At 31.6% G+C, this 21,338-nt stretch overlaps 4 protein-coding genes across 6 annotated transcripts; 2 read left to right on the forward strand and 2 right to left on the reverse strand.

The window, feature by feature from the left end:
* Positions 1 to 2,754: 2,754 nt before the first annotated feature.
* Positions 2,755 to 4,580, reverse strand: Spt-i (serine palmitoyltransferase subunit I). The gene is made up of 2 exons (XM_070302671.1): positions 3,519 to 4,580; positions 2,755 to 3,427 (listed from the first exon to the last, which is right to left on the reverse strand). Exons 1-2 carry the CDS (start codon positions 4,420 to 4,422, stop codon positions 2,916 to 2,918), a joined length of 1,416 nt encoding a protein of 471 aa, XP_070158772.1. The 5' UTR covers positions 4,423 to 4,580; the 3' UTR covers positions 2,755 to 2,915.
* A 641-nt stretch (positions 4,581 to 5,221) lies between these two features.
* Positions 5,222 to 9,698, forward strand: LOC138937024 (probable ATP-dependent RNA helicase DDX43). Of its 3 annotated transcripts, none has more exons than XM_070302875.1 (12): positions 5,222 to 5,355; positions 5,441 to 5,711; positions 6,294 to 6,643; positions 6,719 to 6,940; positions 7,028 to 7,243; positions 7,322 to 7,448; positions 7,522 to 7,687; positions 7,806 to 8,048; positions 8,239 to 8,386; positions 8,678 to 8,919; positions 9,005 to 9,167; positions 9,248 to 9,698. In XM_070302875.1, exons 3-12 carry the CDS (start codon positions 6,332 to 6,334, stop codon positions 9,383 to 9,385), a joined length of 1,977 nt encoding a protein of 658 aa, XP_070158976.1. In that variant the 5' UTR covers positions 5,222 to 5,355; positions 5,441 to 5,711; positions 6,294 to 6,331; the 3' UTR covers positions 9,386 to 9,698. The 3 variants fall into 3 exon arrangements, with proteins under 3 accessions (XP_070158976.1, XP_070158977.1, XP_070158975.1); XM_070302876.1 differs by lacking the exon at positions 5,441 to 5,711 and having other exon boundaries at positions 9,248 to 9,431; positions 9,547 to 9,697; XM_070302874.1 differs by lacking the exon at positions 5,441 to 5,711.
* Positions 9,699 to 10,143: 445 nt separating this feature from the next.
* On the reverse strand, positions 10,144 to 13,091 carry Eco (Establishment of cohesion). Its single transcript, XM_070302873.1, is given in 6 exon segments — positions 10,144 to 10,617; positions 10,687 to 10,892; positions 10,978 to 11,151; positions 11,240 to 11,465; positions 11,707 to 12,968; positions 12,970 to 13,091. Coding segments are annotated over 6 exon segments (2,097 nt in total). The 5' UTR covers positions 13,075 to 13,091; the 3' UTR covers positions 10,144 to 10,493.
* Positions 13,092 to 14,008: 917 nt separating this feature from the next.
* Positions 14,009 to 19,721, forward strand: Tace (ADAM 17-like protease Tace). Its single transcript, XM_070303672.1, has 14 exons — positions 14,009 to 14,263; positions 14,701 to 14,839; positions 14,972 to 15,072; positions 15,137 to 15,258; positions 15,525 to 15,675; positions 15,782 to 15,978; positions 16,054 to 16,248; positions 16,328 to 16,466; positions 16,596 to 16,750; positions 17,872 to 17,952; positions 18,118 to 18,326; positions 18,435 to 18,673; positions 19,137 to 19,252; positions 19,324 to 19,721. Exons 1-14 carry the CDS (start codon positions 14,206 to 14,208, stop codon positions 19,627 to 19,629), a joined length of 2,208 nt encoding a protein of 735 aa, XP_070159773.1. The 5' UTR covers positions 14,009 to 14,205; the 3' UTR covers positions 19,630 to 19,721.
* The last annotated feature ends 1,617 nt before the right edge of the window (positions 19,722 to 21,338 follow it).

Raw genomic sequence — 21,338 nt, forward strand, 5'->3', positions numbered from 1 at the left:
CCTAACCTAACCTAACCTAACCTAACCTAACCTAACCTAACCTAACCTAACCTAACCTAACCTAACCTAACCTAACCTAACCTAACCTAACCTAACCTAACCTAACCTAACCTAACCTAACCTAACCTAACCTAACCTAACCTAACCTAACCTAACCTAACCTAACCTAACCTAACCTAACCTAACCTAACCTAACCTAACCTAACCTAACCTAACCTAACCTAACCTAACCTAACCTAACCTAACCTAACCTAACCTAACCTAACCTAACCTAACCTAACCTAACCTAACCTAACCTAACCTAACCTAACCTAACCTAACCTAACCTAACCTAACCTAACCTAACCTAACCCTAACCCTAACCCTAACCCTAACCCTAACCCTAACCCTAACCCTAACCCTAACCCTAACCCTAACCCTAACCCTAACCCTAACCCTAACCCTAACCCTAACCCTAACCCTAACCCTAACCCTAACCCTAACCCTAACCCTAACCCTAACCCTAACCCTAACCCTAACCCTAACCCTAACCCTAACCCTAACCCTAACCCTAACCCTAACCCTAACCCTAACCCTAACCCTAACCCTAACCCTAACCCTAACCCTAACCCTAACCCTAACCCTAACCCTAACCCTAACCCTAACCCTAACCCTAACCCTAACCCTAACCCTAACCCTAACCCTAACCCTAACCCTAACCCTAACCCTAACCCTAACCCTAACCCTAACCCTAACCCTAACCCTAACCCTAACCCTAACCCTAACCCTAACCCTAACCCTAACCCTAACCCTAACCCTAACCCTAACCCTAACCCTAACCCTAACCCTAACCCTAACCCTAACCCTAACCCTAACCCTAACCCTAACCCTAACCCTAACCCTAACCCTAACCCTAACCCTAACCCTAACCCTAACCCTAACCCTAACCCTAACCCTAACCCTAACCCTAACCCTAACCCTAACCCTAACCCTAACCCTAACCCTAACCCTAACCCTAACCCTAACCCTAACCCTAACCCTAACCCTAACCCTAACCCTAACCCTAACCCTAACCCTAACCCTAACCCTAACCCTAACCCTAACCCTAACCCTAACCCTAACCCTAACCCTAACCCTAACCCTAACCCTAACCCTAACCCTAACCCTAACCCTAACCCTAACCCTAACCCTAACCCTAACCCTAACCCTAACCCTAACCCTAACCCTAACCCTAACCCTAACCCTAACCCTAACCCTAACCCTAACCCTAACCCTAACCCTAACCCTAACCCTAACCCTAACCCTAACCCTAACCCTAACCCTAACCCTAACCCTAACCCTAACCCTAACCCTAACCCTAACCCTAACCCTAACCCTAACCCTAACCCTAACCCTAACCCTAACCAAGCCTAAGCCTAAGCCTAAGCCTAAGCCTAAGCCTAAGCCTAATCTTATACAGACCACACGCACGCACACACACACACCCACACATCCACACTCGTACGTAACGTACACACACACTTTCATAACTTACATACATACATACATACACACGCATAACATCATGCACACACACACACATGTACATAACTTACACCCATACACGCGTTACGTGCATACACACCTACGTAACGTACACACACGTACGTAACGTACACACCTTGGTCTTACTTTTCATACGACGCGAATGGGGGGGGGGCGGGGGGGTGGGTTGTTTACGTTTAGTAATTACCCAGTAAGCAAAATGTTAGCAGTCTGTCAGCAGTTTGCGGGCACATTCGAGCAGAATATTGCAGCGGATTGGCATCAACTGCGTCTGCATTATGCTTGTGTTCTGTCGGCAAAACCTGTCGACGTAAGCTGACAGCGAATTGACGGCAGAAAATCGAGCAAGATCTGCGCGACGCTGTTTGATGTCATCTGTTAATCAGTTCCAAAAAATCATTAATGATTTTATCAGAAAGATCAAGATACATTTGTGAAATTTACAATTTCTGTTAAAAATTTGGTAACACCGAATTTTTGCCAAAAAAAAAAAAAAAAAGTGAATAAACTTTTATCACACCTAAACGATAATGTAATCTTGTAGTTATTACAAATATAAAAGAATTTGTTAGAATGGTTTTTTAATTAAATGTAATAATGATATAGATTCAAGAATAGCTCTGTCTCAAATAATGTATTAAATTAGAACAGGAATGTCGTATTGGCCATAAAATTTTTTATTGAGCTATGCATGAATAAACATAATACACACAAGGGTAACAAAAAAACAAAAAAAAAAAAAAAAATTAGTTGATAGCATTATGATAAAACTTATAGATAAGCACTCTGCATGTAGTCTTTAAAATAACATTGATTGTAACATTTATTTTTTATGCATCAATATTTAATGATATTAGGTAATGAATATAAACAGCATTTATATTTTCTTTTGCAACCTCAGTTCGTATATGCTAAGACTACTAGAAAAGCTTTTTCTGCTTTTATCTCACATGAATATTAAAATATATTTTAAGAAATAATTTAAAAAAAAAAAAAAAAAAAAAAACATTTTCCTATATATATATTTGATAATTGTACAGATTTACATATAATTGTGTCTTTAACAATATTTTATCAATAGCATATAAAAATATAGCTGAAATATATTTTCAGAAAAAAAAAATAAAAAAATATATATATATATATAATATTTTCTATCACCTATTTTTATTTTCCACAATATTTTTCTTATTATGTTTTATTCGATGCTAAAAATAAATATATAACTCTATTTACTTGTTGGAAAAAGAAATTTAATTATCGAATTAAATCTATATATAAATATATATAAATATAATATAATGTAATATATTAGATATATTTGTAATATATATGTTTGTGTGTATGGATTTTTTTAATATTTCTTTTTTTACGATTTATTTGTTTCTCTCTCAATCATAAAATGACAAAATTTCCTCTGTACATTTTTTCAAAATATTTAATGCAAAATTAATATCGCTTTTATTTAAATTAGCAGATATACAAATTCTAAGACTGGGTCTAGGTAAAACTTTTTCCACTTCCAAATAAGCAGGAAGTATAACTGCCAAGTTATTTTCTACACATTTATTAGATATTTCTAATAGTAATTTCTCTTCGATAACACGATCTTTCTTTTTTTTTAAATATATGTGCTTCAAAGGCGATTCTGCAAAACTTGAGCACTCTAACATTGATATTTCTTTAAGACCATTATCTATTGCTAAGGCATTATCTTTCAATAATTGGAATATTTGTAAATTATTTTCCATGATATCTAAAGAAGTGATAGCAGCGGATGCCAAAAGAGATGGCTGAGATGCTGAGAAACAATAACCAAGTCCAGATAAACGTTGATGATCGATAACGAATGATGTTCCCACACAAAAACCTCCGATAGTTCCTACAGCTCCTTCTAAAGATCCTAAAAGATATAAATATAATATGTTATACATATATATATGTTAATATATTTAATTATTTGCAATTTTATCATAATGTACAATTTTTCTTACCCATTATCATGTCTATCTGATTTATAGGAATATTAAAATATTCAGTAACACCTTTTCCATGTAAACCAATAGTACCGAATGATATCGATTCGTCGATAAAAACTCTCAATTTATATTTTTTGCAAACATCTAATAATTCTGGCAAGGGACAAATGTTTCCTGTATTCATATAGATGCCTTCTATGATCAGGAAACGTTTAACTTTTGCAGCTTTTTTAGAATATTGTTCATTTGCTTCCATTTGTTTCATTAAAAGATTATGTAAATCTTGAACATTATTGTGCTTAAAATATTGGATATTTCCACGAGATGCATCCAATCCTTTTTGAATTGCAAAATTTACTTGATCGTCTACGAATATCAAGTCATTACGTTTACAGTAAGCTGGAATCGCAGATGCTATAGTAGCAAATCCATAGGAATAAATAATAGCTTCGTCTACGTTCATAAAATTAGCCAAGCGTTCCTCTAATTCGAGATGTACATCGACAGTTCCATAAAAACCTCGTGGTCCACAAGAGCCAACGCCATATTTCTTTATAGCTGTTACTGCGCTCTCTAATATTTCTGTACTGTCGCTTAAACCCAAATAATTATGTGTACCCAAATTGAGACAATCTTTACCGTTGATTGTTATTCGTTTTCCAACTTTAGAAGTGATGTATTTAGGATTTAGCGAGGGATGTTCTTTCAGTGGTTTTGGTACTAGAGACTCTGGTTGATATTCTGCTAATTTACGTTCCACTAATTCTTTTGATGGTATTGAGTTATGACTGTTACTTCGCCTTTTAGAAATAAACCAAGCTAGCCAAATCACTAAAATCACTTCCAAAAAGGTGTGATAATGCGGTAAAGTACTCCGCAAAATCTCCACTGATTCAACAAATAGAAACTTTGTGCTCATTATTCTTACTTATTCAAGCAATATGTTATCTTTGTGCTTACGATAAAATTTAAATCAAAATGATGAGCACATATAATATTGATAACAATAATTCTGATAAATATTATTAGATTGCTTATTGCTTCTCTATGACACTTAGGCAATTAGGGATGGGCAAAGATCACTTGATTATTTGAACATCGATGCTTTTTTTATTAAGAAATCGATTATTCATTCAATGTTTTTATGTTCGATTAATCGCTACATCGATAATTTTTTTTCTCGATGTTACTAAATTTTATTACCAGATATTACTAACATAATATTTATATTTTATAGCGTTTTCGAACGTAGCTGATTTAATCGCTCTGAAAGCGATTAATGATGTCATTGCATCGTCTCTGCCAATAAAAGACTTGAATTCATAATAAAATATAGTGATTAATTGATCGAGTTTGGATTAACCCCCGTTCATTCAAAAACGCTATTAGGCCCAATTTCGGTTAGATGAACCGACGGTTAAAATTAATCAATCACAGTCATTCTATTCTTCAGAGAAATGGCTGTGATTGCCCAGCCTTAGAATTACGATGTTATTAAAATTGATTAAGGATGATATAGGCCGATATTACATTTGTCGTACGACAAACTTTTTAAGCACATTGATTGGCTGCAAAATAGAAACTTTCTTGAGTTTCTAGAAATTAGCTAATCAATGCGCTTAAAAAGTTTGTCGTACGACAAATGTAATATCGGCCTAATACGGCCTTAACGCAGTGTATTTTGCTGGAAAACACCCTAAATTTGTCGAGATCGTTGATATGGTTATAATTTGGAATAAATGGTAGATAAATGATAGAAAGTATTTCTTTCAATTCTTGTCGTCGGTATACCTTAAATGACCTTAGACGCGGTAGAATAAATCACACAGAAGAAAGTTGCATGTAATAAAAAGTGCGTATTATTGAATAGAGTAATAAAATTTATTTACATCTTTTTTGGGGGCTTAGGTTACTTTATACATTCACGCTTCTCGCAGGGCAAGAAGAAATATATTTATTCCTTGTCAGCATAACGTGAATGTAATCTAATATAGCTAGTTATCAGATGTATCACATTTTTTTCACGAGAACGTGTTCTGACGCGTGTGTCTTTTGTTTGGACCTTATTTTTTTTGGACTCTGTCCTCTTTTAAGAGGATTTTTGTTTGTTAACGCTTTTATTTGCATTATAACTTATAAACCAGTTGATGATCGTGTGACGAGTATTCGTCGGAGCCAATCCCTACACGAAGAAGAAGGAGATTAGATGTATTTCTAGCCATGTGCAGCCTTTTGTGATATCATTTTATACATACATCGATTTATAATAAAATAATTAACGTTTATAAAGAAACTTGTGTGTATAAATGATATTTTCAAACCAATTTTTTTTCTGATACTTGTAAATACAATAACTGTATTACCTATCTGTATTTATTTGCATAAAAAAACATCTCTTGTATAAATATATATTTTTGCATACAAGACAAAGAGAGAGAGAGAGAGAGAGAGAGAGAGAGAGAGAGAGAGAGAGAGAGAGAGAGAATTCACTTGTATTAATAAGAGAAACAGAACTCAATTTTTTATAAAATATAAGATGTGCTTTATTCCAATTGCATATATTCTACTTGAAAAATAAGTTTTTTTTTTTTTAGGGCAAAGAAGCTTTGACTCTTCTTTGATTGTTCTTTATTCTCTTTATAGTTTATACATCTATATAATTCTTAAAGAGTTTATAATGTATACAATATTTTTAATATTTTCTTCAATATAGAAAATATAACTGAAATAAACACAGATATTTGTTTTCTCAGTCTTTCATACTAAATATGTTATATCTATATATTTTAGAACAATTTTTATCACAAAAATTTCTATTACTATCAACAATGAGTCATAGAAGGGAAGATAACAGAACATCATCAGACAGATATGATCAAAATTATCGCAATTGGGAAGGAAACAGAGACAGAAGAGACAGTCAGTTTCAGAATTACTATAACAGATCTTCCAGTGATAATTGGAATAGTTCAAATACTCAAACTTACAGTAACAGTTCACGTAAGAGGAGTACTGATAATAGTTCAAACAATACGAGTGAACTTGTTATATACATTGATGCCAATAATGTCGGAAGACTTATTGGAAGAGGTGGTAGCAAAATTAAAGCTCTGCAAGATGAGAGCAACGCTAAGATCAATGTAAGTAACAAAGAATTATTTATTTATGCATTGCGTAAAATGTAATTCAATCGCAATACTTTTGCCTTTATCTAGATTGACAAACAATCAAATGAAAATGGACAAACTGCTGTGACATTGATTGGTACAGACGAAGCACAGCAACGAGCTAAAAGTTTAATAGAGGAATTATTAATTGATAGAAGTATTTCACATCAAGGTATAGAATCTAACCAGAAGAGAGAAACTAACTTTGGAAAAAAGAAAGAAGAAATTGATTGGAATAATTTTGATTGGGTCAAGGCCAATGAAGAATATGTATGTTTTGCACATTATAATAAATTGAATAGATCAATTACTTCGTAATATATGAACATATAAGTATATTAATCTTTTTTTCGGCAGGAAAACCATCAGAAGCAAAGATGGGCAACTTTGCCTCCTATTATAAAAAATTTTTACAAGGAGGATGTGTATGTTGCTCTTATGCCAGAAACGAGAGTAGCTGAACTCAGGAAAATCAACAATGATATAGAAGTTAAATTTGTTTTCGAGAATGAAGAAGGCTTTGATAAGATAAAAATACCAAATCTTATTCAAACTTTTAAACAAGCTTTCCAAGTAATATAACCAATTAAATGTGAGCTTAATATATCTATCATTTTTATAAGATCTATACATATTTTATTTATAATATAGAACTATCCAGAAATTCTTAGAGAAATACAAAAACAGGGATTTGAAAAACCGAGTCCTATACAATGTCAGGCATGGCCTATTCTATTGAGTGGTCAAGATCTCATTGGAATAGCGCAAACTGGAACTGGTTCGATTATTTTTTATCTCATGATCTGTACTTGCGACTATGTGCATATATATATTTACAATACTGATTTTAGGAAAAACTCTTGCTTTTTTATTGCCTGCTTTAATTCATATCGATGGGCAAGTAACTCCACGCGAGGAGCGTCCTGGACCAAATGTCCTTGTTATGGCACCAACGAGAGAATTAGCATTGCAAATTGAAAAAGAAGTAGGAAAATATTCTTATCGCGGCATTAAAGCGTGAGTTTATTTCATATAATAAGATTCTGATTTGCGCATTTCCATGTGTTATTATTTTATATTCGGAACATTATAAATTTTTGCTTATTACATATTACACGATCGAAAATTATTTCAGAGTGTGTGTTTATGGTGGCGGAAGTCGCAAGCAACAAATCGATATTGTAACAAAGGGCGTGCAAATAGTAATTGCGACTCCGGGAAGATTAAATGACTTGGTGCAGGCAGGAGTGTTGAATGTAACAGCTGTAACATATCTCATACTTGATGAAGCCGATCGTATGTTGGACATGGGTTTTGAACCACAAATTCGCAAAACTTTGCTGGGTGTGCGGCCAGACAGACAAACTGTTATGACGAGGTATATATAAACTATATTTATTAAAGGTTCACATCATTAAAATAGAATTTTTTTAAGAAAAAAGAAATTTAATAATTTAAATTATATATATAATTTAAATCATATATACTTAAACATATACTCATATATAAGTTGTATATAATTGATACAATGAATGTTAATGTGTTGCTTTGTTCTGTCCTTTTGTCAGTGCTACATGGCCTCCAGGTGTAAGACGCTTAGCTCAATCATATATGAAAAATCCCATTCAAGTATGCGTTGGATCACTTGATCTAGCAGCTGTTCATTCTGTAACACAGAAGATTTGCTTGATTAATGAAGATGAAAAGTTAGATATGGTTAGTACCATTTTGAAATAAGTTACAAAACTTACTTATTTTCACTGCAACTGTGAATCACTTCTCCTTTTCTTCTCAGCTTCTATTTGAATGAGATTATAATATAGAATTTTTTTACTAAGTTTTCATATCAATGTTTCCTTATATTTTCTAATAAATGAGAAATTTGAAATAATATTCTTTCCAAATCAATTGACTCTACTTCTAAAATGCATACAATATTGATGCAGAATTAGTTATAAACTATTTTAATGTCATATTAATCATATATTATTACAATGTATTGTATAGATGCACCAGTTCTTGCGTGAGATGGGCTCTCATGATAAAGTGATAGTATTTTTTGGTAAGAAGGCAAAGGTGGATGATATTTCTAGCGATCTAGCTTTAGCGAATATCGATTGTCAAAGCATTCACGGTGATAGAGAGCAAGCGGATAGAGAACAAGCATTAGAAGATCTAAAGACTGGAACGGTTCAGATTCTTCTCGCGACCGATGTGGCTAGTCGAGGAATCGATATTGAAGACATTACGTAAGTTTCATAAGTAAAAAATGTGCTTACAATGCAACATCAATATACAAACAGTTTTATTATAATAATTTTACTCTTATTTTAGATATGTATTGAATTATGACTTTCCAAAGGATATAGAGGAATACGTTCACAGAGTCGGTCGTACCGGACGCGCGGGTCGAACAGGAGAAAGTATCACTTTTATGACAAGACAGGACTGGCATCATGCTAAGGAACTCATCAGTATTCTTGAAGAGGCTGATCAAGTCAGTAGATATGCTAGGCAAGCATTTAGTTATTCCAGATTTTTTACAAAGAAATGAAACTCTTGTATTTTTTATTTCAGGAAGTACCTGAGGAATTACATAAAATGTCTGAAAGATATGAAGCATGGAAGCAGAGGAAAGATTCAGAACGATCCGGTTTAAGAAATAGTAGAGACGGCAATAGAGGTAGACAAGGCTATAATCGTAGCCGATGGTAAAATCGGACAGATTAATGATACGAATTACGCAAGATTTATTTTTGTTGTAAGTGCAAACTATATATATATCTAACAATGCAAAGAAGGTTCTATTTATATCATATACAGAATAATTAGTACCTAATACATTGTGATATAAAGTTTTTATTTGATTTTTCCAGAGCAATTACAGATAATAATAAAATGTTTCTTTTGTATTTCTTATTGTTAATTGCCAAAGTTAATTATAAAATTTTAGGATTTAAAATCTCTTCCATAGTTTATTTTATACTGAAGAGTTAAAATATATTTAGCATGTTATACAATTGGAATAAAATTGCAATAATTTGCATTTAGTTCTAATTATTATTAACAGCAAAATATATGACCCTTTATGTGTTTAAAAGTATTCAATATGTTAAGATATAGTTAGTAAGATATAGCATATTTTATTTTGTAAGTTTTTTTTCTAAATATATTTCTTTATAAATGCATACCATGCATAAATTTGTTATTACAAAAAACATATATTTTCAACATTCCAATTTGATAAAAAAAGATGAACCATTTCATTCAATGAAATTTATTTAATTTCCTCATCAAACAGATAATTTTAGATATAACATATTCCATCTATAATAACTTACATTGTTAGATATATTATTTCTATCACTTTAAGAAAAATATATTAAAATTAATAGCGCGCAAGTATCTATTTAACAAATTAGAGATAGAACTCTATATACTTAATGTCTATCTCAAAAATATTCGTATTTTTATTATCAACTTCCAAACTGCTTAAACTTGAAGACCATTAGTGTATTACTATGTATTAAGAAAAAGAAAGATATTTTATTAGAATTATGAAATCTAAGTAAAATCTATTTTTATATTGACAAACAATTTAAAAAGAGAAATTACATTAATAAATTAAATGAACTATATCAATCTTATTTTTCTATAAACATCTGTAGTAAAGTTTTCACAAAAATAAATAATCGTCAAGGTAAAATACAATTCTTAAAAATGTATAAATGATTACCGGATATTTTATTAATAATAATTAGAAAAAAAGCGACCATTTAGAATAAAACACGTTACAAAATGTTGGATCCGAAATGAAATAGACTTAGTTGTAAACTTTGAAATTTTTCGTTTTCGTGTATTTCTCGGCAAAGATTTTGCCGCTTGGAGTCGGTATCGAAAACGCTATATCGTCCAACGACATCACATAACCATAGAAGAATTTCGATCTGAAACACGTGAACGATATATTTTCTATTTTTGCTACCAGCAAAACAATGTGATTAACAATAGTTTACCTCAAAGTATCGACAAGTTTAGTGGCTATACCCTGTTTACGGTGACTCATCGCCGTCCAGACAACGTTTATGCCGCATTTCGTAGGTGTGCTTTCGGCGGTACAACAGTTTAGCTCAATTAGTTCAGGAATCATGCGATATGCCGTTTGGATAGATTCCGCTACCAATATTCCGAGAACGTTTTTCTCGCGAATATACAACAAGACCTACGTGATTCATATTTTTCTTTTATCGAATTCGATATAATATAAACGCTGTATATATCTCTGTATATATACTCTTTATGCATACCTTTTTGCCCTGATAATTTGATATACTCATATCTGCCAATCCCAAATCTCTATCTACAATGGCCAAAATATCTGATACTTTTTTCCAATATTGTTTCGAGTCATGTGATTCGACTAATATTATTCTACTAGATGTAAAAGTATCTTCCATTATAACACGCTCGTTCTTCCATCCCTAAAATACATGTAACAGATATATTATCATACTTTTTTATAGCAATATATGATAGTATATAATTTTATGAATATAAGATTCAGTTTACTTGGAATTTTAAAGTCCGTATGCTATTGTGATAATTTAAATGAGCATTTTCATCTTCGGGATTGCCCAATTGGTATACAATATTGCATTCTGGGCATTGAGTGGCACCAAAACACTTTTGACCAGCATCTAACTGATATTGATTTTCTGCACCACCACCTTTTGTGGACAATTGCCATTGCAAATTTTTTTTTGAGGATTTTATAACTTTTCTGTTATTTGTTTCTCTAAAAGAGAAATCAAAATACTATATTGAAATGGATCTAGAATTGAATTCTTTGTAATATTTTTGCCTTTATGACTTAAAATATTTTCTCAAAAAGAGAAAGAGAGAGAGAATTAATATAAATCAAATAAAAATATTAATAGAAAATATGTATGTATAATTTTATATAAATAAAATAAAATATTTTTAATGATAATGAAAAAGATTTATGCGATTTATAGCACAGGTATTGCAAAACATACTCGAAAATATTATCAGATGCAGAATTTCCTTTGTTGAATAATGGAAAGTATCTTTTTTCGTTTTCGCCAGTTTTTATGGCATCATTATTACTGTTTGTATTATCAAGTGAAAGATTTCCAAAGTTTGTTAGAGAAATAACATCTTTGATGTTCATAGTCGAAGTCATGTTACTGAGTTCAGTAGCTGGTGACATGATCGCGTTCTTAGCTAGCGTCGTCGTTGTTTTTAACGGAGAAATCGTGTTTACTGTTGTATTATTGGTCAATGTTTCCATTGTATCATAATCATCGTTCGCCCAATCATCCTCCAATATTTTCAAAAGATTAATAACTTTATCTTGCTCCAATGTAGCTTCAATCTCTGGTTCATCCACAGTTAGGTCTGTGGTATCCAAACAGATACCTGTGACTTTCACTTGTTGCTTGCATACATTTGTTGCGCGAACGTGTTTCTGATTCACTACCATAGCAGCGTCAATCGTTCTGTTTAATCTTTTAGTTTTAAAAAATCGTTTACTATAGTCGACCTCTGGTGAAGGGGCTTTTTCTGCAATTGCATTCATAGGTGGATTTTTGTTTGAAATGGCAGGATCCTGTGTAATATGCTGCTCCTCTTTCTTTAATATCTCTGGTTTTGTTTTAGGCTTCTTTGGCTTTTTGATATCATGAGACACACCGGCATTTATTTTATATATACCGAATTTCTGCTTCTTTAATAATGAACGCCTGCTGTTTATGTTTAGCGTCGGTAAACTTCGTCTTTTTTTAACATCGTTATAACTAAAATCACCAAAAGCAAATGATCGCTCAGTCCTTGTGTTGCTACTGTAAAATGTTTTTGTATTCAATGAAATATTTTTCAAGCTATTAGATTCGTTCTTTCTCTCCTGAAACAACGCTGCTCTAGCTCTAGGCGCAGAAACATCGTCCGCCTTGAATAATTTTGCCGGTTTCACTGTCAATTGATCGTTCGCGCGTCTCTTCAATGTATTCTCCTTTTGTTCGGGTGAGAAGCTCTCGCTCATTCCGAGCCCGCTGAAAGATTTTCGTCTGTGAAGCTGCGGCAATGGAGCTGTTTTATTTATGGAATTCAAGGGTGTTATTTGTCTACACTTAAGAGTTCTACTTTTTCGGGGTGTTTCCGTGATGTCCTGATTTTGTATCTCCGTGGCAAAATTTCGTTGAGGTGTTTCCGGTACTATTTCATCCATTGTCACACTCATCTTTGAACGCTGTGGCGTTAATGATTCCATCAATTTGTTTGCGTGGAGAAGATGGCAGCGATCTCGATGAGCTGCTAATAAATTTACACCTTGGCGAATATCTAGCAGCTCTAGTGACTTTCTTAAGTGAACTAAAAGGTGACATATGTGTAAGAACCTATAGACCTTATAATCCGTTTGGCATAACTTTCTGCTGCCATCTGTATTGTGCGCGCAGCGGTTGTCTCGTTGCATGCCAACTCGACAACAGCGCCTTCATTTGTTAATCGCTTGGCAACCTATGTTTGTTTGTGTTGCGATGCAACCATAGGTCGTTAAGGATTCGAGATAGGGAAGAACGAGTTGAGACGTGACCACGTGACTCGTGTTGCGGCTTTCATACAGTTAAGACTGTTTACTTATTCCTCCGTGCGTTCTTCCTCGCAATTCGCGTGAACGTCCGTTAAGTATTTAATACGCGAGATCCAATCATTAAAGTGTCACAGTTATGAAACAAATAATTGTGCATTAATAAAAAAAACAACCAGTTCTAGCAAATTCCTTTACGCCTTCTTTCCTGATTCATAAAACCTCGTTAACCCCTCGGTCCGTTCTACAATATGAAAGAAGCGCGGGAAACGAGCGAGAAAATTGAACGCTGCGTAAAGCGGGGAGCACACACTTTTGCATAAGCGCATGATCATAAGCATAAGGAAATTGATTGGCCAATTTTGTTATGCATAAGAAAATGGACCAATCAATTTCCTTATGCTTGTGATTATGCACTTATGCAAAAGTGTGTGCTCCCCGCTTTAGTTGCTGTGCAACTTGCAACTGAAGTTTATGCGGGTCACTTCGCGCATGCGCTTCGTGTTAAGTAATAGGACTATGATGTATGATTATCTAGATACGCGACTAACATTAAATGATGAATTTTAAGGAGAGTTATCAACCAGCAATCTCATTGGCTATATCCCGCTAGCTCGGTATTTTAGTACATCGATTGGTCAAAAACTTCTGGTTGTAAATAGAACTAATCGGTAATTGTCATCGTCAATCACATGATGGGTAAAAGTAAAAGAGACGTTTACGAAATCAACAATAATCTATTTTTGCTCTTTTTACTCGTGTTATTATGCCGTTTGTGATAAATTCTTTTTTCTGGATAAATTGTGTTAAAAGTAATGAAAAAATTACAATAATCCGTGCAAGAAAAAGATTCCAACATTATAGATTGTAACCTATGTATATAAAGTGTATATAAAAACAAAGTATATTATTAATTCTTCCATCAACAATGGATAAGCGAAATGCTTTACTTATCTATTGTATTTTTATTACTCTCCAGAGTATTCGTAAGTTACATATTTAAATTCATATAAGAGCTATTTTATATTATAATATGTTACAGATTGATTCGTAATTAACATATAAAAAATAAAAGGCATAATTTTTCGTTTAAAGCTGAGAAAAAATTTTTTTGAGAGATGTCAGGATATCTGATTTTAAAAATTTAAAGTTTTTTTCATATAAGTTTGCAGAATTATAAAATAAACTGTATTCTTTTTTTTTATAAATTGCCAAAGAAACTTCAACATAGATTTTTTTTCCAGTAAGATACTTAATACTGGCGAGCTTACATAGAATTAATGATTATTTTTCTCGATATTCCCCACTTTAATCTTATGTTCAAATAAAAATTTTTGCATTATTATTTTTTATTTTTATTGCAAATCTTTCTATATAATGTGTTTTTTAAAATCTAGTATTTGCGTTAATTTTATATTAACAGGTGGGCTTCACAGAAGTTTAAAATATTATGAAACAATTCACAGTACTCATTTCCAACATAAGATTGTAAAGCGAGGTATTCACCACAGTTATAACCCATACAATAAAATACATGAAATGGAATTTTATTCACATGGACGGCAAGATATATTTGATTACTCCTATATTTATATTATTGTCAAAAATATTATATTATTGTCAAATAAAATTATTCTGTTATCTTTAAAAATGTTTTATATGTCAATTAATATTTTTTTTCTTTTTATTTACAGTCATTTTCGATTAATTTTAACACCCAGAAGAGAAGTTATACATTCCAATTTTAAAGCATATGAGGTCAATGCTGATGGAAAGGAGAAAACTGTACATTTAGGTATGATAACAGGTATATTAAAAAAAAAATCAAGTCACTGCATTTTTGATATTTTATTTCATAGATCATGACAATTTTTATCATGGCCGAGTATTTGGAGAAATGGAGTCTCATGCTCAAATGCAAATTGATAATGGCATTCTAACAGGTACTGTAACAACTTTGGATGAAACCTATCATATTGAGGTAAGTATATATGCGTTGAATGAAATTTATACAATAATAACTAAAAAGCAATATAATGAAAAATAATACATTAAATAAAATTATATGAAAAGAATATGTTTATCAACACACACACACACACACATACACATACATATATATATTTATATATATGAATGCAACACTCTATTGTGGTATATATTCTTGAATTTGTGGCTATTTTTGTCTATATTTGACACAGATTGTCAGATTGTTAATTAGAACTTTAACAAGTGGATGTATTTTAGCCATCTTGGAGACATCTTCCTCATTCAGACAATCAAACAATGATCATTTATAAATCATCTGATGTTAAACTCAATTGGGAACATTACAAAGATGGGGAAGGTCATACACACGGAGCTCCAAAGACCTGTGGTTACATAAAGGAAAATTTAAGTACGGTATTATCATACAATATAAATAATATATATATTCTTTTTTGTGCTTTATAAAATTATTTCTAATTTTGTGACATTAATATTATGCACACTTTTTGGCATAGATTATACACTAAATGACGAGGACGATTCTGAGGAAGATTATACAAAAAAGGATAACAGCAGAAGCAGGGTGAAAAGACAAACAGAAACTTATGATTATGCACCGACAAAAACAAGATGCCCATTATTACTGGTTGCTGATTATCGATTTTATCAAGAAATGGGTGCCAGCAGTACAAAAACTACAATTAATTATTTGGTATATCTGAGCTTAATAGTATACAGTTGTTTATGTACATTGATTTGCAATTGTAATAATATTAATTTATTGCAGATAAGTTTGATTGATAGAGTACATAAGATCTACAATGACACTTTATGGATGGAACATAAAGAGGAAGATGGTTTCAAAGGAATGGGTTTTGTTATTAAAAAGATCGTTGTTCATAGTGAACCGACACGAGTGAGAGGTGGCGAAACACATTATAATATGATTCGCGAGAAATGGGATGTCCGTACATTGCTCGAGGTTATTATTTATATTAAAGAGTATCCCTTATTGTTAAAATTAAATATATTGTTTATTATTACATAATGTGTTAATGCAGGTATTCAGCCGAGAATATAGCCATAAGGACTTTTGTTTGGCTCACCTATTTACCGATCTTAAGTTTGAAGGTGGTATTCTTGGATTGGCTTATGTAGGATCTCCTCGTAGAAATTCAGTGGGTGGTATATGTACACCAGGTCTGTATTTTAAATATTTTGATTGCAATCAAATATTGTATAATAAAACATAATGCAACATTTATATATTATCTTTTTCTCTCTCACAATGCAACATAAATTATCAACAGAAAATTTATTCTCTTACAGAGTACTTCAAAAATGGATATACATTATATCTAAACTCGGGCCTAAGCTCCAGCAGAAATCATTATGGGCAGAGAGTAATTACAAGAGAAGCCGATTTGGTTACAGCACATGAATTTGGTCATAATTGGGGTTCTGAACATGATCCAGATGTTTCGGTAAATTATAGTTTAGATCAGTGCTCGGAATTAGATACAATTTTCGGGCCGATATCTGAGGCGCCGCCTGCGCTTTCTCCACTACCGTTCGAGGCTCGACGGCCGAGCCGCCAATTGCGCGTGCAATACTATACCTCAGAAGCGTTCCTATATAAAAAATATGCTGAGATCGTACCTTCTATCAAATCATCATTTAAATTTGCTTTGCTGCGTAATTTTTATAAATTTCTATTAATAAATTATATATGTAATCTATTACGCACATATATATTATATGTTATAATAATATATTTTAGAGACAGTAATATATATATAATAATTACAATTTTGATAATAGCTTTCCACATCACCCATGAGGTATTATTGTCGATGCGTTTTTTTTTTTAAGTGGTTTTCCCAGAGAATAGGCCTATTCCTATTTCATTATCTTTATTATCTTTTAGTGGAATAGGCTTACTGAGAAAACCACTTTTAAAAAAACGCATCGGCCATAGTACCTCATGGGTGATGTGGAAAACTATTATCAAAATTGTAATTATTATATATATATATTACTGTCTCTAAAATATATTATTATAACATATAATATATATGTGTGCATAATAGATTACATATATAATATATTAATAATAGAAATTTATAAAAATCATCTAGCAAGGCAAATTTAAATGACAATTTGACAGAAGGTACGATCTCAGCATATTTTTTATATAGAGATGCTCCTGAGGCATAGCGTTAGCGTTACACGCGCGATCGGCGGCTCGGCCGTCGAGCCTTCGAACGGTAGTGGGGGAACCGCAAGCGGCGCCTCAGATCTCAGATATCGGACCAAAAGGGCATCTAATTCCGAGCACTGGTTTAGATATTGTTGTATATATCACAATTCCTGAGATATGGAGCTAATGTTTAACAACACAATTCAAATAACAAATATGATTATTAAAAATTAGAAAAAGAAATTGAGAAAAGTGAAGATATTGGTACAAAAATATGTTTCCCTTTGTTCATGAATTGTTGAAACATATCCTTGTACCGATATCCACTTTGCCCTGCAACAAATTTTTTTTTGTTCTGTTTCTTTGCAAGATTGGCATTTAATCTTTCAACATTATTGATTATAGAGTTGCAGTCCAAGTGCAAGTCAAGGTGGATCTTACTTGATGTATACTTACAGTGTTAGTGGTTATGATGTAAATAACAAGGTAAAGTATATATTCTATTAACACATCTCAATTTTTATCACAATATGATAAATTGAATATTCTAATGCATGTTTCTTGAGTGAGGCATTAATATAGATTACTTTTTATGTTATAGAGTCGTTCTTATATACATATATATATATATATTTTTTTCCCCATGTGTAGAGATTTTCGCCATGCAGTTTACGATCTATCAGGAAGGTCTTGTTAGCCAAATCTGGACGTTGTTTCTCAGAGCCAGAAGAATCGTTCTGTGGAAATTTGAGAGTCGAGGGTGACGAGGAATGCGACGCAGGTCTCTTGGGAACGGAAGATAATGATCCATGTTGCGACAAAAATTGCAAACTTCGAAGTAATCAAGGAGCGGTCTGTAGGTAATGTATACAATTACATCTCTATTTCTTCTACGATTTTATGATGAAAATCTTTAAATTCAATTTACATTCAGCAATGCAAAATGTTCATTTTATTTCTTTCAACAGTGACAAAAATTCCCCATGCTGTCAAAGTTGCGCATATATGCCTGCAAGCGTGAAATGCCGCGATGCGCAATACGCTACTTGCGAACAAGAATCGCGTTGCACCGGAGCATCCAGCGAATGTCCAAGATCTCCGGCCATGATGGATGGTACTAGTTGTCTTGAACGTGGTCAGTGCCGTGGAGGCAAATGTATGCCATACTGCGAGACTCAAAATTTACAAAGTTGCATGTGTGACACAAGTATGTACTTTATTTTAATTTTTTATCTTAATTTTTTGTCAATAGGAACGATAAATGGCAGGAGAATTTTATCACGCTTATGTATTATTTTCTCATATCATATACAAGAAAAAAAACTAAATTTTATAATTTAGTTCTACAAATTTGCAATTTATTTATGAATAGTCTGTTATTATGTGCAATATAGAACCAATTGCTACTTTTTGATCTTTCGATTCTATATTGCAATGCTTACTCTTTTTTTATCATAATTAAAGAAAATTTGAAACATTATTTTATGAAGATATTTATAACTCTGATAAGAAGACGAAACGTTTATCTTCAGCACTGTACAATTGGTTATGTATTACACAACTAATATGTTACATAATTAGTTATGTTATATACTAACAATATGCACTTGTATGTTGAAAGATATATATTATTATTAATATTATAATTACATGAAATTTTTGATTAACAGTTGGTGATGCATGTAAAAGATGCTGTAGAATGAGTTTGAATGAAACATGTTTTCCGATAGACCCACCAGATATATTACCCGATGGGACGCCATGTATTCAAGGTTTTTGCAATCAGGTAAGACGATATTACAGGACTTTTTTTTAATAAGAACTTTAATTGATTCTAATATATATACATTCGTTTAGGGCGCGTGCGAGAAAACAATTCAAGATGTAGTAGAACGATTTTGGGACATTATTGAGGATATAAATATCAATAAAGTTATGCGTTTTCTAAAAGATAATATAGTGGGTGCTGTAATAATCATTACTACCATCATATGGATACCAGCGAGCTGCGTTATCAGTTACATCGATCACAGACGTGTCAAAGAAAGTGAGAAGAAATGGCGATGGAAACATACGGACGAACTTATTCATCCGGACGAGCCAAGACAAGTAATTTATATTGGCGGTCAGCGACAAAGAGTACATGTTATGCATCAATCCTAAATCATGAAGATTGTTTGCATTGCATTACATATTTTATCTTCTAGTCAAGAAAATTCATCTAGAGAATGTGATATTGGTCTAGAATAACTTTTTTTTTTTTTTTTTTTTTTTTTTTTTTTTTTTTTTTTAATTATTATTATGTATATAATTTTTACATAATTACTATGAAATTTTAAATGAATTATGTGATTGAACAGCAAATGATACATTGCTATAATCATAGTGGAAAGGAATTAATTAATTTTTTTTAATATTATATATATATATATATATATATTGGATACTAATTGTTTTTAAAGTATCTTCTTCCAGCTGCTAATACTTATTACTACCTAATCGTTATTTAATTAGAGTATTATTGTTATTTTACATTAAAATTTTATATAATTTTATATAATTTTAATATTAATGAAAAACTAAAAAAATTTTGCTTTATGATAGTTATTTATATTCATAAAAAAGAATAACATCTTTATATGAAAATATTTTAATAATTTGTATATATAATATAATCTCTAAAAATTATGTTATAATATCTAAATTGTTAATTATAAAAGATTGTTTTCATCGCTTTTTCCAAATTTTTATTTTAATACATATCTGATTATTAGTTGTATGATAACAATAATTAATTTTTTTTTTATATCTATTTCTTTATTGTTTTCACTTTGACCTGAAAATTTTATAAAAACTTATATGAAGGAATAATAATATTTAATGATAAAACACATAATTGAAAGATAAAGTAAAGTTACAGTAAATAAATAATCAAATACTAATTTAATTTCATTTAAATTAATACTTATTCCTAATATATATTATTAAGAAAATAAAATTTGTTTTTCTATTTTCATGCATTATATATTGTATTTCTGTTCTATCTTTATATTATATTGTATTTCTGCTCTATTATTATACGAAATATACCCAAACTGACATTTTTTATTTCTATCTTAATTTTTATTTACAATAGAATGTGGAAAAAGATCATGTTTTAAAATTTGAAAGTTTACACTTCAAACCGTATTCTTCTAATATCGAGAAATACTTGAAGTTTAAATTAGCGACTTTCTTTTATTATCTTTGCCAAATCATGTATTTTCTTGATATTGAAGCTTGAGAAAAGATACAATTCTCGAATTTCTAATTTGTTCGGCTCGTTTTCCCTTTTGTCAAAACATATTTTCTTAATTCTGTGCCCGCATATCGGCAGCGCGCACTTCCTCGGATTCTTATATTCCGCACAGACAAAAATAGCACGATAAATTACCCATCTTACGTTACGCATTTTATTTTTGGAGATCAGAATATATAATGAATATTTCAAAAATTATATTTATATATGTTTGCTATTTTGTTAAATAATAGTTATTATAAATATAAATAAAATTTTTATTGATTATATATATTATATATATATTATGTATACCTTGTTTTGCATTTTTGAGATATGATTTTTTAGCGTAATCTTGATATGAATCAGGTATGATCAGTAGCGGGATTCAATAACTTGTTATCGACAATTTTCGGTATCGTTAATTAGTCACAGCCAATGGTAATGCCCATATCAGACTACGCATTGAAGATTGAGATTCAAGATTGAAATTTGACCAATCAAGATAAAGAAATTTAGTATCTTTTGTTCTGATTAGTCAAATTCCAATCTTTAATCTTCAATCTTCAATTTTCAATACGTAGTCTGATACGTA

This window comes from Polyergus mexicanus, unplaced genomic scaffold, assembly GCF_030449975.1.
Source record: "Polyergus mexicanus isolate NDT 795.1 unplaced genomic scaffold, iyPolMexi1.0 SCAF_10, whole genome shotgun sequence".
Taxonomy (NCBI): Eukaryota; Metazoa; Arthropoda; class Insecta; order Hymenoptera; family Formicidae; genus Polyergus; species Polyergus mexicanus.